General features: G+C 51.5%; 1 protein-coding gene across 7 annotated transcripts in view; it reads left to right on the top strand.

Annotated features, from left to right (window-relative positions):
• Nucleotides 1-6672: 6672 nt before the first annotated feature.
• Nucleotides 6673-15618, top strand: part of CHD4 (chromodomain helicase DNA binding protein 4) — a 29255-nt gene continuing 20309 nt past the window's right edge. For 4 of the 7 annotated variants that reach the window (XM_045826347.1, XM_045826346.1, XM_045826345.1 and 1 more), the window contains exons 1-10: nucleotides 6673-6825; nucleotides 7698-7875; nucleotides 11409-11530; nucleotides 11730-11945; nucleotides 12163-12281; nucleotides 12406-12647; nucleotides 14199-14326; nucleotides 14582-14717; nucleotides 14869-15047; nucleotides 15236-15475. In XM_045826347.1, coding sequence (XP_045682303.1) covers nucleotides 7776-7875; nucleotides 11409-11530; nucleotides 11730-11945; nucleotides 12163-12281; nucleotides 12406-12647; nucleotides 14199-14326; nucleotides 14582-14717; nucleotides 14869-15047; nucleotides 15236-15475 — 1482 coding nt within the window. In that variant the 5' untranslated portion in view covers nucleotides 6673-6825; nucleotides 7698-7775. The remainder of the gene's footprint in view (nucleotides 6826-7697; nucleotides 7876-11408; nucleotides 11531-11729; nucleotides 11946-12162; nucleotides 12282-12405; nucleotides 12648-14198; nucleotides 14327-14581; nucleotides 14718-14868; nucleotides 15048-15235; nucleotides 15476-15618) is intronic. The other 3 variants (XM_045826349.1, XM_045826348.1, XM_045826350.1) reach the window with 2 other exon arrangements.

The raw sequence follows: 15618 nt of genomic DNA, 5'->3' as shown, positions 1-15618 counted from the left end.
CTCCCCTACCCCAGTGAGGATGTGCCCAGCATCTCCAAGGCGCAGCACTCTTGACTGTCCACCAACTAAACGGAAGAGGAGACCTCCCCTGGGTTCTCCACAAAGTCTGTCTCCTCTGTAGGATGGTCCTGCCATGCCCAGAGTAGTCAAGGAAGTCACAATCGTTGGTCTTAAAGTCAAGTCAGGAGAACCAGGGCATAAATAAGGGACCCCAAAGGGGCAGAGATGCTTTTCTCTCGGCACTGAAGCATCCTGAGGGAAGTCCTTGCAGGTCCCTACCTGGGGTTCTGTGGAAGAAATGGGGAGGGGAGGTTAATCTCACACCAGGCCTCCCTTTTTCTTTCTTTCAGGAGACCCTGGTGACAAAGGAGGCTGGGTAACTAACTCTCAGCCTGCTGAAAGCATCCAGGGGCACACTGAAAGCATTAAGAAGTGAAGTTCCTCACATGGGTCTTGGAGAACCCCAAAGGCTCTCTGAACTTTGGCATCAGACAAACCCAGGCATTCATTTCAGGCCTGACACTTCTCAGCACTGTGACCTTAGCAATTACTTAACCTCTGAACCTCTGTTTTCTCCTCTGTGAAATGGAGAGCATGATACCCACTTCTGGGTTGCTGTGAGGGTCAATGGGCTCACCTCATTTGAAAGCACCTGAGAGGCATCTGCAAAGGGGAGCTCTTTCCCACAAGAATGTGAGGAGGAAGTGCCATTGGCAAAGTCTGTTTGTGATGCCCAAGCCGAGGGCTTCTGGAAGACAACAGGGGAGCCAGGTGAATCCTCACCCAGGCAGAACTCTGCTAGCAAGGGAGGGCCAGAGGATGGGTGAGCAAGGCAGGCCAGGCGAGTTTCCATAGTACTAGGTCAAGTCGACAGTTTTCAGGGGCAGTGACTGGCTTGTTGCCCTCTGGGGGCACTCTCTCCCCACTGGACCCAAGTCCACCCACGGACAGAAGAGTGGGTGGAAAGCGCCTGAAAGGGAGAGGAGAGGGGGCATGGGATGAAACATCAAGCAAAGGAGAAAGGCAAGAGAGGAGGCAGGAGGGGAAGTCAGGGCCCAGGCAGGCACAGGGTGGGGCCCGGAGAGGGGCCCAGGGCAGGAGGGCGGGAGAGAGCCCGGGAGGCTGAGCGCCGAAGAGGGAGGAGGGAGGGACAGGGAGGCAGACTGGCGGCGCTGACACAGCCTCGATATGTGGAACGGGCTGGGGTTTGGCCCACAGGTCAGGCGTCTGGCAATATTATGGGATGGAGAGGCCTTAGGAGACAGGGAGAGTATTATGGGCTGGAACAGCCTTAGGAGACTGGGGAGTATTATGGGCTGGTGAGGCCCGGCTCCAACTGGAGGCGGGAGGAAGGGGTGCGGGGCGGGAAGGGGGTGGTGGTGGTGGAAGGGAATATTATGGGCTGGAGGCCTCCTGCGACCAGAGGCAAGAGTATTATGGGCTGGCAAGGCCTTCGGTGGCCAGAGGGGGGAGCTGCGGGGGATGGCACCGGCTGCATGTGACTGAGGGGGGGCCAAGTTGGGGGGGTGGCGAGTGGGGGTGGGGAAGCATATTATGGGATAGCTCTTTGTACCTACTGCGGGGACTGCTTCTCCAGAAGATATTATGGGATGTTGTGTGTGGGAGGGGGAGTGGGCCTGGGGGGATTATTATGGGATGGTGGTGCAGAATGGGGAGGGCCTGAGAAGCTCTTCTCCACCCCCCCCACAGCCCCTTACTCTCTTGCCATCTTCTCTAAGGTCTGCTTTCTCTCTCAAATGACCCAAGAGGAACACCTGAAATCCATCCCCCCCACACACACTTTGGGCACTTCAACCCATCCTAGACATCTCCCCTAACTAGCAGCCACCTCCGGGGACCTGAGGGGAAAAGGCAGCCCCTGGGGATGGGGAGAAAGCCCCAAAGCAGGGTTGTGATGGCCAGTGGACCACACCTTTCACCTCCGCGGGGTCCCCGTGTCTTATTTCCTTGGACCACTCTCCTTCCCCTTCTCCCTCCGTTCCCCAAAATGGGGGCCCTAGGTCCCCCTCCCCTCCCCCCTCCCCTCTATTTCCTCTTCTGCTCCCTCCACAGCCTTAACCAGTAAAACAGGCGGCCAGCTATTATGGGATGGCTGCTCCCAGCAGCTCTGCAAGGAGGGGGCGGTCACCGCGGAATGTCTTTTGTGGGTGGCTATTATGGGATGGCCGCCTCTCTTTTTTGGGGGGGTGGGGGCTAGCAAGGAGAAGGATTATTATGGGATGTGTCCTGCACAGCTGGGTGGGGCTGTCCTGGGTAGGTGAAGCTCTGGGGAGGGGGGGAGGGGGAAGGAAAGGAAGGAAGAGGGCAGGAGCTGGGGAGGGTGGATGAGCCGGGGAGCCAGACCTGAGGCCTGGCAAGAGTAACTGGCTGGAGAGGTTCTTTGGTGACAGCTGTTTGAAGGGGCCCCTGGGGCAGACTAGAGCTAACCAACTCTGAACCCTGGACACCTGGGTCCTTGTAGCTCATGAAGCTTGTGAGGTTGCTGAGCCCTGGGCCTGCAAGTGCTGCCCTGACAGTGAGAACGCCTGGGTTCCAACTCTATGGCACACCAAAGGGAGCAGTGCTCCTGGGTGACCACCATATCCAGGTACTCCTCTCCCTCTTTGCCTTCCTGGATTTGACCCTTGGAACCATAGCCGAGGTAGGGGGCTGATGCCATCGTACAGTCACATGCAGGGACTAGAGGCTGGGTGGGTCCTGAAGGACAAATGCCTAGCCCATCACTCCCCTCCACCGCCCACCCCCAAACGTGCAGGACAGGCATCCTGTCTAGCCATCAGAATGCACTGTCACTGTGGCTTTTTTTCCCTATGTTGTCTTCCCAAATCCCTTTTTCCAACAGAGGAGGAGAGCACTGGTCCCTTAGATCTCTTATAAGCAGAGTTTCTAGGGCTCACCAGAGCAGAGATGTAGGGGGAGGAACTACGTACACAGCGTATGCCCAAAACTCCATGGACAATGACTCTTGAGTGTTATTCGAGGTTCTTCTGTACCATGGATGGAAACAGAACTCTAAGGTAACTGGCTAGAGAGGCTGTCCCCCTGGATGCATTAATCAGGAGATTATCCCACCCCTTAGTCCCTGTGGGCCAATCATGCTAGTGGTTTATTTATAATTTATCTGGGAGGGTAGCTTGGAGCCAGGGTAGGGAGGGGGAGCATACATGCACAAAGACCACAAAAGCAACATAGAACACACACACACATCCTAGCCCTCACTGGACTTTCACCTACAGGCGGGGAGTCAGAGGAGCAAGAGGGTGCATGGGTAGAATCTGCAGAGATGGGAACCTGTGCAAAAAGTACCAGTGTTTTTCACCACAAGCAAGAGGCTGTGACCACCCAGTTATAAAACTCTCTTCTTGGTTTATATTAGCAATCACTGTACTAATATGGTATATAGAGTAGAAGAAAAGGGGCAGACGGAGATTTACGGAAGGGAATTTGAGGCCCAGAGGCAGACTAGATCCCCTGGAGAAATGGGAAGAGAGGAGGACATAATAGGTATCTGGCAGCTCTATATAGGAAGGAGAAACTTCTTGAAAAGAGGTATGACCACAGTATGATATCTTAAAAAACTGCCTCCTTTTCTCCAGGTGAGGAGCACAAGGCTCTTTCATAGTACTCAGAATAAGCATGGGGGAAGGTTTGCACAAATGAACCGGGCCCCATCTTGAAGTTAAGAGGATTTAATGATGAAGACCATGGCAGCCTTGTGGAACAGGGGAAACAACCTGCGTGTCACAATGGATGTGGCAAAAAGGTGGACCAGGGAGTTAAGCCGGGCAGGAGACAGTGGAAAGACTTGTCAGCATCACAATACTCAGCTTAGAAGCAAAGGGATAGTGATTTCCAGAAGCAAGTCTTGTGTCTTCTGAACTCCTCTCCTTGCCAGTTCTCCAGTCTTATGGCTCCCAGAGGAGAGGCGAGTCATTGGGCCAGGCCCTTTCTCTAGGGAAGTGAGATCAAAAGGGCAATGCAGAGACGGTAAGAGGTTCATCCCACCCACTCACTTCTGGTCAGGAAGGGCCCCTCCTAGGGGAAAGTTCCAGTTTCGCTTCAACCTGTCCCACTGCCATAGGTCTTGGACTTGTGTGAAAAAGGCACAAGAGAACAGATGAAGACATTACCTCTGGCTTGGGGTTGGGGTTGGAGGGCAGCAAGGTGACAGTGCTGGGACATTGGTTTTCACTCAGGCCCTGGTTCTATAGGGGTCAGGAAAAGTGGGAAAAAGTGACAGCTTTATGGGCTCAGGTTCTCTGAGGGCCAAAGGATTTTAGGATTGGGTTCTCCAGCTTTCTCAGCCTGGGTCCCCAAGGTGGCTGCAGGGTAAGGCACAACTAGGGAAGGGTATGGATATGTTGGGAGACTATCTTGTGACATAATGGACTGAAGAAGGCATCCCGGAACGTTGACTTGCATGTGTGGAGGGGAAGACGGTGAAGATTATACAACAAAGGTTTTTTTGGTTGGTGGGAAATGGGGCCTGAATGGGGTGAGCATGGGGCATTTGGAAGCATTATAAAACTTCAGAATACAAAATGAGAAAGAGGCTGAAAAATAGGAGACATTGAGGGTGAGCAGAACTTGGTGTTCAAGAATGAGGATAACAATCCTGGCATGTTGACGAGTCACTCAAGCAGGAAGCATATGATGATATTATAGAATTTGAGTATTAGAAATGCTGGATGGGTAAACATTGCTTTTCAATCAAAATCCCTTAGTATGTAGGGAACAGATAAATTACCTTGACATCGATCCATTTTGGAATACCTTCTAGCTTCTAGGAGGACCACCGAGGACTTCTACTGGGATGTGATCTCGCCTGAGGCCAGCTGAGATTTGTTTTATTCCCTGTAACAGGAAATTGGGAACTAGCACTCAATTGTTCTCCCTTGATATCTGATATTCTATCTGGTCTTGTAGTTTATTTAGTTGTTTATGCTTCTTGGAAGGAGGTACCTATGATCCTTGCATTTCTCATGGTTCCCAGCTCTCTGCCTTGCTAGGTACTCTGTTAACATCTGTTAAATGAACTGGTAGCAATTAGTAGAGGAAGAGTTAGGTATAGGCTCTTGGTGTATATGTAGCAGGATACCCAGTTCACCTCATGATGGGATGTTCATCCATGGGAGTGGCCCAGGGGTGTTGATGAACAGAACACCTGGCCTGGGAAGGTGGGTTAGGGTGGGGAGAGTGCTGCTGGAATGTTGAGAAATAGTCTTTAGATGGGAGTTTGTACTTATTGTGGGATGCTGGCAGGGGTGGGGTGCATGGATTAACTTTATGAATATAGTTTATCTGGCCAGCATGGTATTTGGTTGGTCTTACTCAAAATTTAGGACTTAGAGGTAAGTGTCTGGAGATAATCTGGATTTTGGTGGCCTTGGGTGGGGCCCTAGGTTGACTCTAAGTTTCTGAGTGTCTGGAAATGATGGGATGAGCAAAACTAGGTTCTGTCCCAGACATCAAGAGGCTTTATTTATGCCAGGGTATTGCTTTGGCCCAGAAAGGGATGAAGTGTGTACAAGTTGAGTTGGGGACAAGGCAGTGTGGGTAGCCTACTTTACCCTGGCTGCGCTAAGTGGTAGAATATACTGACAGCATCTGGAGATGGGGGAGGTATGAGTATGAATATTATGGGATGCTGGATGGAAAAGTATAGGGGTGGTGGAGTGGAAATGAAGCATTATGGGATGTGCCGCATCATGGGTTGTGCTGGGAATATTATGGTATGTTTGATTGACCATGGGCTCCTTGCAGTTATTATGTGTTGGGGTGGGGGAGTAAAAATTATGGGATATATTTCCAGTGCTAAAGGAGATTCGATGTCCATCTGCACGGTGACAGTAGGGCTGCTGATCATTATGGGATATCTATTGACAGGATAGGGGTGATTATTATGGGCTATGGAGCTGGAGCGAGTGTGTAAGGTTGAATGTGGTGGTGCAAGGATCTAGACCCTGGCCTGCAGGGGATGAGGGCAGCTCCAGGGGGTTGGTTATTATGGGATGTCAGTATAGAAAGTGGGAGAGTGATTATTACAGGATTTGTGTGGGAGGAGGCCGAAGTGTCCCTTGTTGTAGTGTGTGTGGGGGGGTGAGTTTCTGACTATTATGGGATATCAAACTGGGGGTGGATGAAGTGTGGTTATTATGGGATGTCTGTGGGGGCTGGGGATGAGTATTATGGGATGTGAGGCTGAAGTGCTGGGCGGGGTGCTTATTATGGGATGGCCATGGGGAGGGAAAGGTGACGAATTATTATGGGATGTTAGCATTAAGGCCAACAGTGAAGAAGTTGGCAAAGAATGGCTATTATGGGATGTCTGGGGGGGGAAGGGTTAGTTGCAAAAGGTCTGCAACATTACATGTCAAAAGCCCTGGATATGAGTGTATGGAGCATGTGTGTATATGTGTATGTTGTATTGGTAGTGGTGGTGGTAGGGGTGTCCGAGTGTATTATGGGATGGCCGGGAGGTGGGTGGTTGCCCGGGTGACAAGCGCGCGCGCTCGAAAGGGGGCGTGGCCAATGGTTGCCTGAGCGACGAGGGGGCGGGGGTTGCCCGGGAGACCTAGGGAGGAGGGTGGCGGTAGTGGAGGGGGGGTTGGAGTTGGTTGAGGTTATTATGGGCTGTCCGTGGGGGGGCGGGGCCTGTGCGGTGGGATTTCCCGGCCGGTGTTTCGGGCCCTTTAAGAGGCGACGCCGGAGCAGGAGCCATTTTCCCCCCTTCGGCCGCGGCGAGGAGGAGCCGGAGCGGGAGTGACACCGGTCGGACCCTGCGAGACCTGCGGCGGCTCCGGGGTGAGGAGGGCGCTGGGTTCCCAAAGAGACGCCCCTTTCAGCCGAGCCAGCCCCGAGGGTCATCCCGCCACCCGTCGGTTCCTCAGGGTTTCCCAGACCCGCAGACCGCCCCTTAACCGGAGGAGCAGACCCTTCCTCTCCCTTCTCTGCAGGGCGCCACCGCCCCCCCCACCCCGCCCTAACCCGGCCGGAGTCTGGCTCCCCTGAGACTCCCACCTTAGGCTTGGTCTCCCACAATGCCCGGCGCCCGCCCCGTGGCCCTCTGCTCACTTGCCCCCCGGGACACGTGGCCCGACCCCTTGCCCGGTGAGAGCCTTCTGGCCCCCAAGTTCTTGCGTGCAGCCCCCCAGAGCGCCCGAGCCTCCACGCCCCCTTGTCCCCTGCTGCTCCTCAGGAGAACCTGAGTTGTCCCAGAGGACAGCCTTTGGAAAGCTGCCCTGACTAGGGACTGGCCCCTCCCCAGGCGCAGGGAGGCGCCCCCCCACCCCCAAGTGACCTTGTGTCCCCGAGCGCTTCGCCGCCAGCCGCCTCCCTCGGCCCCCCCGCGCCTCGGCCACTCGGACCCTCCTCCCCCCGTCACACCCCACTCGGTGCAGCCCAGCTTCCCTCCTCTCCACGCCTGCATCAGTCCACCCTCGGGGGCTTCGCTGCCTCTCATCTGGGGGACTCCAGTGGGGGAGCCGGCTTCCGGGCTGCCCCTGAGGAGTGTGGAACTAAGTTCAGCCTGAGTGGTTCGGGTGCCCCGCTAGGGTGGCTGGGGTTGGGGGGGGACCGGTGGTGGTGGTGGTGGGCGGAAAGAGCGGGTGGGGGTGGGGGAGGGGGACAGTGCACGTCACTGACTGTTCTCTCTCTTTCCCCCCTCCCCCGCACAGTGACTCGGGCCAGTGTAGAGGGCCCCAGGCCGCAGGCAGGAGCAGCTGGGCCAATTCCCTGGCCGGGAGCGGAAGGGGATGGCGTCAGGCCTGGGCTCCCCGTCCCTCTGCTCAGCGGGCAGCGAGGAGGAGGATATGGATGCACTTTTGAACAACAGCCTGCCCCCACCCCACCCAGGTAACATCTTCCCCAAGGGCCCAGGGCAGGAAGGAGGCATTTGGGCCCTCCCTAGTGATTCCGGTGAGACAGGGCTTAGCCTCTCTCTGTGCAGAGTCGGAGGTAGAGGGCATCCGAAGGGAGTGGTTCCCTTCTGCGGAGCTCTTATGGGAATGGGGTGGAAGCCATGTGCCTCCTGGGCTCCTGGGCAGAGATGGCAAGCTTGCTGCACTGTCTTCAGGAATGCTATGCAGTTCCCAGTTGAGGGAGCTCTGTGGGCTGGCAGGCATTACCTTGTGTGGGTCTTTGGAAGAATGCAGGTAGCTGGGACCCCTGGAGGCCAAGTGGTGGTGGGTGGTGGTGGGAGGAAGGGGTTGAGGATTGCCTTTTGATGAGACCAGCTGGGCATCTATGGTAGTTAGGATCCAATGGTTGCTGCTGTGGAAAGGAAAGAGGGAGTGCTGGTTACTCTCTATCCAATTATTTTTAGCTTTTGATCAGTAACTGGTTTTCTGTGCTGTTGCAAACTGTGTGAAGTTTGAATTGCGCTCCTTGCTTAGCTGGAATCTAGAGTGCTTTTAGCCAGGCAGATGGCTGGACCGTTTTGAGCTGGGGAATGGTGGAGCTAGGGGTAGAATATTATAGCTTGAATGATATACTAAGAGTTGTGAAAGAAAGGAGATGACACCCTGGCCACCCTTCCTTCCCAGGCAAACGGATGTAATCCTGGCTTTTTAAAGGTTTCTGCCCCTGTGCAGGTAGCCTTGGGTTTGGGCTGATCATGTGAAGTGTTTGTGTAGGTGTGTTGGGGGTTGCACTGTGTTTTGGGGTGGCTCCTTGAACTGGCCAAACCTGTATGGTTATAATTACCCTGCTTTATTGGAGTAACCCTTGTCTACCCCCAAGTGATTGATGTCATGTTTCTAAGCAGATGTCTCTCCTGCCTGCTTCTCCTTTAGAGCCCTCACTTAAGTCATCTTGTTTCCTTGACCTTTTTGTTTAGTTATATTTTTTTCTGCATGCCATTTCTTCATTCTCTCCACTTACATTTTTCATTTTGGAGCCTGCCAGTCCTGTTTCTGTTGTCCACAGAACATCTTTCATTTCTGCCTTCTTTCTCCTCAGCTCTAACGGCAAGTTGAGGTGGTATGGGAGAGAGTTTCCACATTTGGCATTTTCTAAGTTGGAAGTCTTCACTTTAACCTGAGGCCACTCAGGTCAATCTTTTTACTGAGTCTTCAGCTGTTGGGATAAGAAACTTAGGCTTGAATCTCTTCGTTGTTGCCCAGGGTGGGAGGTGGGGTGGTAGTGGTGATAATGTGGTCCCATCCTTTCTGTGAGGGGCATGGGAAGTGGTAGTGCCATCCAGTCAATATTGGTTGTACATCTTAGCTTTCCTCTGGCCCCTCGCTCAGCGTGAGGCTGTCTCCATGTCTGTTGGAAGCTGTGCAGGCTCTCCAGGTGAGCTCTGCCCCAAGCTGTAGCATGACCCAGTTTCCCCACTTGCTATATCCTATTCCTGCCCCGTTCCCAAATCCCTGTTCTTCTATGTCTCAGCCAGTTTGCTGTTTGCAATGTTAGTACCTTATCTGCCTGAGAGGTTTGGGGGGGTCTTAGGTAGATGGGAGGGTGTTTTCTCTGCCTTCATGGGTTTGTCCTTGTCTCCAGTTCCAGCATTTATGGAGGTTGTGAAGAAGACGACGACCCCGAGATTAACATGGGGGTGGAGGATAAGGGGCTGGGAAGCTGGGGACATAGGGACCTAGGGATTGCTGGGAAGAAGCCCTTAAAGAAAATGATTTTTTCTGGTGAGATCAGACTGGTGTTCCATTCCCAAGGGAATGGGAGGGGCTTTCTTGTGCCTGGCCTGATCTGGGCTGAGTGTGGGGGGGGGGAGGCTGATAGTGCTTTGTCCAGCCTAATGTCTCATGTTCCCTAGTATCTGCCTTGCTCAGGAAGGGCGGAACCAGAGTCATTTAGGGCTAGTTCTGGGGGTCAGGAGCTAAGAGCATGTGTAGGATTGAAGGAAACATTATCGTCCACCACTGTTGAGGCGCTGCTCCTTTTTCTTGGTGTGGACGTGACTCCCACATGTTGGATAGGTGGCAGGAGGTGGTTTACGATCTGTGGCCTGGACTCTGGGTGGGGGTGATGAGGAAACGGAGTTTCAGAGACATTTTGTGGGCTCCCATTCCTCATGGTAAATCATTTGGGTATCAAATTTGAGAAGGTTGTATGCTCTGACCACAGTTCCACTGAGCGTTTGTTAAATCTTAGCTCTGGTGATTGAAAAAATGATTATGATTGAAGGAGTAAAGCAGTCCCCTCTCATAGTATTGCCTTCATGTTTGTCTTGGGTTTCCTTGCCTTGGATGTCAGGGTGCCCTCTTGAGAACTGTGTCATCCCGGAGGAGGTGTTAGGAGAGGTGACATTTGGACCTGGGACCAGGTAATAATTTGGGAAGTCTTCTGTGAAGGTAGTCTTTCCCCAGCTACCTCTCTCAACCCCCACCCCCTCCCCTGCCACTTCCTGTCTGTCCTATGTTGGCAGCTGGGTGCCCTGGGCTGGCTTCTGCGGTCAGGAGCCATTTTCCCTCTCCTCGGCGGGTGAGGCACTCCCTCCTCTCCACTCCCTTCTCCACTACCCCCCTCCTTGGGCGGGGGTGGCTTGGGAAGAAGGAGAAAGAGGAGGGAGGAGGGAGCTGGTGTGCTGGTGTGAATGTCTGTTACAAAGGAAGCTGCCTCCTGGCCTTCTCCTCCCCCTCTGTGCCCCTTCCCACCTATCCCTGCCCAGGAGCGCTCAGCATTACCCCAGGCTTTGTGTGTGCTCCCAGCCAGGGGAGGAGGTGGAGCCAGATGGAAAGAGGATGGGGGGGTGGAGGAGATGTGACAGCTGGGCTGATTTGGGCCCCTGGGGAGAAGAGGCTACTGACCCAGGAGAAGCTGGCGAGGAACAGTAGAGCTGGAGATGGGAAAAGGAAATTATGTTCGGGATTGGGCTACAACAGAACCTGGGACTTGGAGATTCTGGTTGTTTTGAGCTGGGATGACCCAAAAGGGTGGGTGAAAGGTGTCGTTTCTGGGACCCCTGAACTGATATTCTTCGGGAACTATGGTGAGGTGTATGCTGTAGTTTTTGCCATCTGGATAGGATCTTTCATTCTCCTTCCCTGATTTATAGTCTACTTGGTAGCCAGTTCTAGGAAGACTAGACTTATTTCTATTACTTTGTTAACTAAAAGCAGCTTGATTTAGCTCATTGGAGACGAGCATGTGGAAGACTCCTGTTAGGAGTGAGGGAGAGGAGGCAGGGGTCTGGACAGCTGCCCCGGTGGGTCTGGGCTAGCCTGGCAGTCCTAATTTGAGTCTATATAGCTCTCTCATTGTCTGATTTTGTCCTGAGTCTCAGCTCCCTTCTGCGGAGAGTATAGCAGTCTCTTCAGTGGAATCTGGGACAAGAGGTGGGAGAATAATGTGTAAAGCCTCTAGATTAGGCTCTAACCTTTTGCTATTGATCTTTTCCCTGCTTTCCTGTCTTTGCCAAATATATGTAGAAAACGACGATGACCCAGAAGAGGATTTGTCAGAAGCAGAGACTCCAAAGCTGAAGAAAAAGAAAAAACCTAAGAAACCTCGGGACCCTAAAATTCCTAAGAGCAAGCGCCAAAAAAAGGAGGTGAGCTGGTGACTGGATGCTGTGAGGAGTAAGAAGAAGCAGGGAGGAGCTCTGAAAAGGGTGGAAGAGCTGGGGGCGTCTGTTTCTTCCTCTGAAGTGGCGGGCCAGGTCCTGGGGACAAGCCTTAGGGCTGTCCTGAGGTCAGCATGTGTGTAGCATGTGTGTGTCTGTCTCCCTCTCCCCCCCTTCCCTGCTCCAGCGTGTGCTCTTATGCCGGCAGCTGGGGGACAGCTCTGGGGAGGGGCCAGAGTTTGTGGAAGAAGAGGAAGAGGTGGCTCTGCGCTCAGACAGTGAGGGCAGCGACTATACCCCTGGCAAGAAGAAGAAAAAGAAGCTTGGACCTAAGAAAGAAAAGAAGAGCAAATCCAAGCGGAAGGAGGAAGAGGAGGAGGAGGAGGATGATGACGATTCAAAGGTATCTAGATCTCCATTCTCTATTCATTAGTGTTTGTTAACATCTGTTCTTTGTTTCCTGGACACTTTGCTGCCCATTAGAACATTTTCTCCCCACCTATTTCTAATGATTTCCTTTTAGCTCTCTTCCTTGGGTCTTGTAAGCCTTAGTTATAACTCAGTTCTTTTAGCAGGGGTAGGCATTAGGTGTCAGGTCTTTGACCTTGCTCTCTCTGTAGGAGCCTAAATCATCTGCTCAGCTTCTAGAAGACTGGGGCATGGAAGACATTGACCATGTGTTCTCAGAGGAGGATTATCGCACCCTCACCAACTACAAGGCCTTCAGCCAGTTTGTCCGGTAAATAGGCGGGTCTTGGGGGCAAAGAGGAGGAGAGGGCATCTATAATCTCTTCTCACTTCTCTTTCCCTCTCTTATTCTTAAACTTTCTCCTTTTTTCTGTTCTCATCCATTTCCCCACCAGACCCCTCATTGCTGCCAAAAACCCCAAGATTGCTGTCTCCAAGATGATGATGGTTTTGGGCGCAAAGTGGCGGGAGTTCAGCACCAACAACCCCTTCAAAGGCAGTTCTGGGGCTTCTGTGGCAGCAGCAGCAGCAGCAGCAGTGGCTGTGGTGGAGAGCATGGTGACAGCCACTGAAGTTGCACCACCTCCTCCCCCTGTGGAGGTTCCTATCCGAAAGGCCAAGACGAAGGAGGGCAAAGGTAAAGTGGGCCTTGATGAGAGGGGTGACTAGTGTGGGCTTAGGATGGTGAAGACAGACAAAACGTGGAAATGCTGTTCTGTCAGCTCGAAGATAGAAGGTAGGAGGGAGGAATGAGTATTAGATTTAGGAGGGAAATTTGGGAAGTTGATCATGGGGAAGCCAGCTTTGGTGGAGAAAATTTTCATTATTGAGTTGGCCAAAAAGTTCGTTTGGTTTCCCTGTAAGATGGCTCTAGTAACACTTAGTTGTCTTTAACTTCATTTGAAACAGTTTTGTTAGATTGTATTGTGACAGCTGTCACATCAGTGCACATTTAAACAAAGCTTATCAAAATTGGTGAATTTTTGTGCAGCCGTCATAATATTGAAGATGGAAGAAAATAAGCATCATTTTCGGGATATTATGCTTTGTTATTTAAAGAATGGTAAAAACACAACTGAAATGCAAAATGATTTGTACAGTGTACGGAGAAGGTGCTGTGACTGATCGAACGTGTCAGAAGTGGTTTGTGAAGTTTCGTGCTGGAGATTTCTCGCTGGACGATGATCCACAAAGTGGTAGACCAGTTGAAGTCGATAATGATCAAATCGAGACATTAATTGAGAACAATCAACCTTATGCCACGTGGATATAGCCGACATACTCAAAATATCCAAATCAAGCATCAAAATCATTTGCACCAGCTTGGTTATGTTAAATGTTTGATATTTGGGTTACACATAAATTGAGCGAAAAACCTTCTTGACCCTATTTCCGCATGTGATTCTCTACTTAAACATAACAAAAATGTTCCATTTTTAGAACAAATTGTGACGGGCAGTGAAAAATGGATACTTTACAATAATGTGGAACAGAAGAGATCGTGGGGCAAGCGAAATGAACCACCACCAACCACACCAAAGACCAGTCTTCACCCAAAGAAGGTGATGTGTATATGGTGGGATTGGAAGGGAGTCCTCTATTATGAACTCCTTCCGGAAAACCAAATGATTAATTCCAACAAGTACTGCTCCCAATTAGACCAGCTTGAAAGCAGCACTCAACAAAAAGTGTCCAGAATTAGTCAACAGAAAACACATAATCTTCCATCAGGATAACGCAAGACTGCATGTTTCTTTGATAACTGGACAGAAACTGGTTACGGCTTGGCTGGGAAGTTCTGTTTCCTCCACCATATTCATCAGACATTGCACCTTCAGGTTTCCATTTGTTTCGGTCTTTACAAAATTCTCACAGTGGAAAAAATTTTAATTCCCTGGAAGACTGTGAAAGGCACCTGGAACAGTTCTTTGCTCAAAAAGATAAAAAGTTTTGGGAAGATGGAATTATGAAGTTGCCTGAAAGATGGCAGAAGGTAGTGGAACAAAATGGTGAATATGTTGTTCAATAAAATTATCAGTGAAAATGAAAAACGTGTCTTTTCTTTATATTTTAAAACCAAATGAACTTTTTGGCCATATATGTGGTATAAAGTTTTTCCCTATTTTTCTACCCAGTGGTATGTATTTGGTTTATATGGTCTAACTTACTTGCTCTGTCCTGAATTTAGGTCCCAACGCTCGGAGGAAGCCCAAGGGCAGCCCTCGTATACCTGATGCCAAGAAGCCTAAACCCAAGAAAGTGGCTCCCTTGAAAATCAAGCTGGGAGGTTTTGGTTCTAAGCGTAAGAGATCCTCGGTGAGAGCCCAGCCCATCCCTTTGGTGAGGGTGTGATATCTGATAGAGAGGATGTTACCTCATTTCAGGATCTATCTAGCCTTTGCAGTAGATGCATAGAACGTGGGGAGATTGGCCACAGAACACATGACTAGGCTCCATGTACAACAGCCCTTTTTCGAATACTAGTAACCCCAGTAAGAGAGGGATTCCTTCTCTACCACTCTCTTTCCCCTTGGCTTGAACCTCTAACCTTATTCCTTTTCATTCTTCCAGAGTGAGGATGACGACTTAGATGTAGAATCTGACTTCGATGATGCCAGTATCAATAGCTATTCTGTTTCTGATGGTTCCACCAGCCGTAGTAGTCGCAGCCGCAAGAAACTTCGAACCACTAAAAAGAAAAAGAAAGGTGTGTTTCTTTTCTGAATCTATAAATTGGGTGGGATGGGAATGACTGGGGAATAATCTCCCTAAGGGGGTAGGGGCTAGGTTATTTTAGGGTAGGGGTGGGGGGAGGTAGTTTTTTTCTAATAATTGGGCTTTCCCTCTTCCTTGCCCAGGCGAGGAGGAGGTGACTGCTATGGATGGTTATGAGACAGACCACCAGGACTATTGCGAGGTGTGCCAGCAAGGCGGTGAGATCATCCTGTGTGATACCTGTCCCCGAGCTTACCACATGGTCTGCCTGGATCCAGATATGGAGAAGGCTCCCGAGGGCAAGTGGAGCTGCCCACACTGTGTGAGTACCTGGCCACTGCGGCCCTTTGGGGCCCTCAAGAGGAAGGGTGGGATGCTAAAGCTCTTTTGGCCTGGGTGAGAGTAATGGTGGTGTTGGTGGGGGCTTTGGGAAGCCTTCAATAGAAAGATGAGTGTGGTTCCGCCTTGGGGTGGGGGGGTGGTAATAATCTGACTGTTTCTTTACTGCAGGAGAAAGAAGGCATTCAGTGGGAGGCCAAAGAAGACAATTCCGAGGGTGAGGAGATCCTGGAAGAGGTTGGGGGAGACCCCGAAGAGGAAGATGACCACCATATGGAATTCTGTCGGGTCTGCAAGGATGGTGGGGAGCTGCTCTGCTGTGACACTTGTCCTTCTTCTTACCATATCCACTGCCTGAACCCCCCACTTCCAGAGATCCCCAATGGCGAGTGGCTCTGTCCCCGTTGTACGGTGAGTGACCCCAGCCAGGGTGAGGGATGTGGGAAGGGTTTGGAGAACTGTATACCTTTCAGCCCGAGATAGGTATTTTCCTTCTTTGTGTAATCTTGGGATACGTTTGTCCTGGGAAAATGTATGACTGACTTCGAACAGTG

The sequence above is a fragment of the Phyllostomus hastatus genome, unplaced genomic scaffold (genome assembly GCF_019186645.2).
Source record: "Phyllostomus hastatus isolate PE091 unplaced genomic scaffold, TTU_PhHast_1.1 phas_scaffold_755, whole genome shotgun sequence".
Lineage (NCBI taxonomy): Eukaryota > Metazoa > Chordata > Mammalia > Chiroptera > Phyllostomidae > Phyllostomus > Phyllostomus hastatus.
Note: the sequence above shows the minus strand (reverse complement) of the source record. Positions and strands in the feature narration are given on the sequence as shown.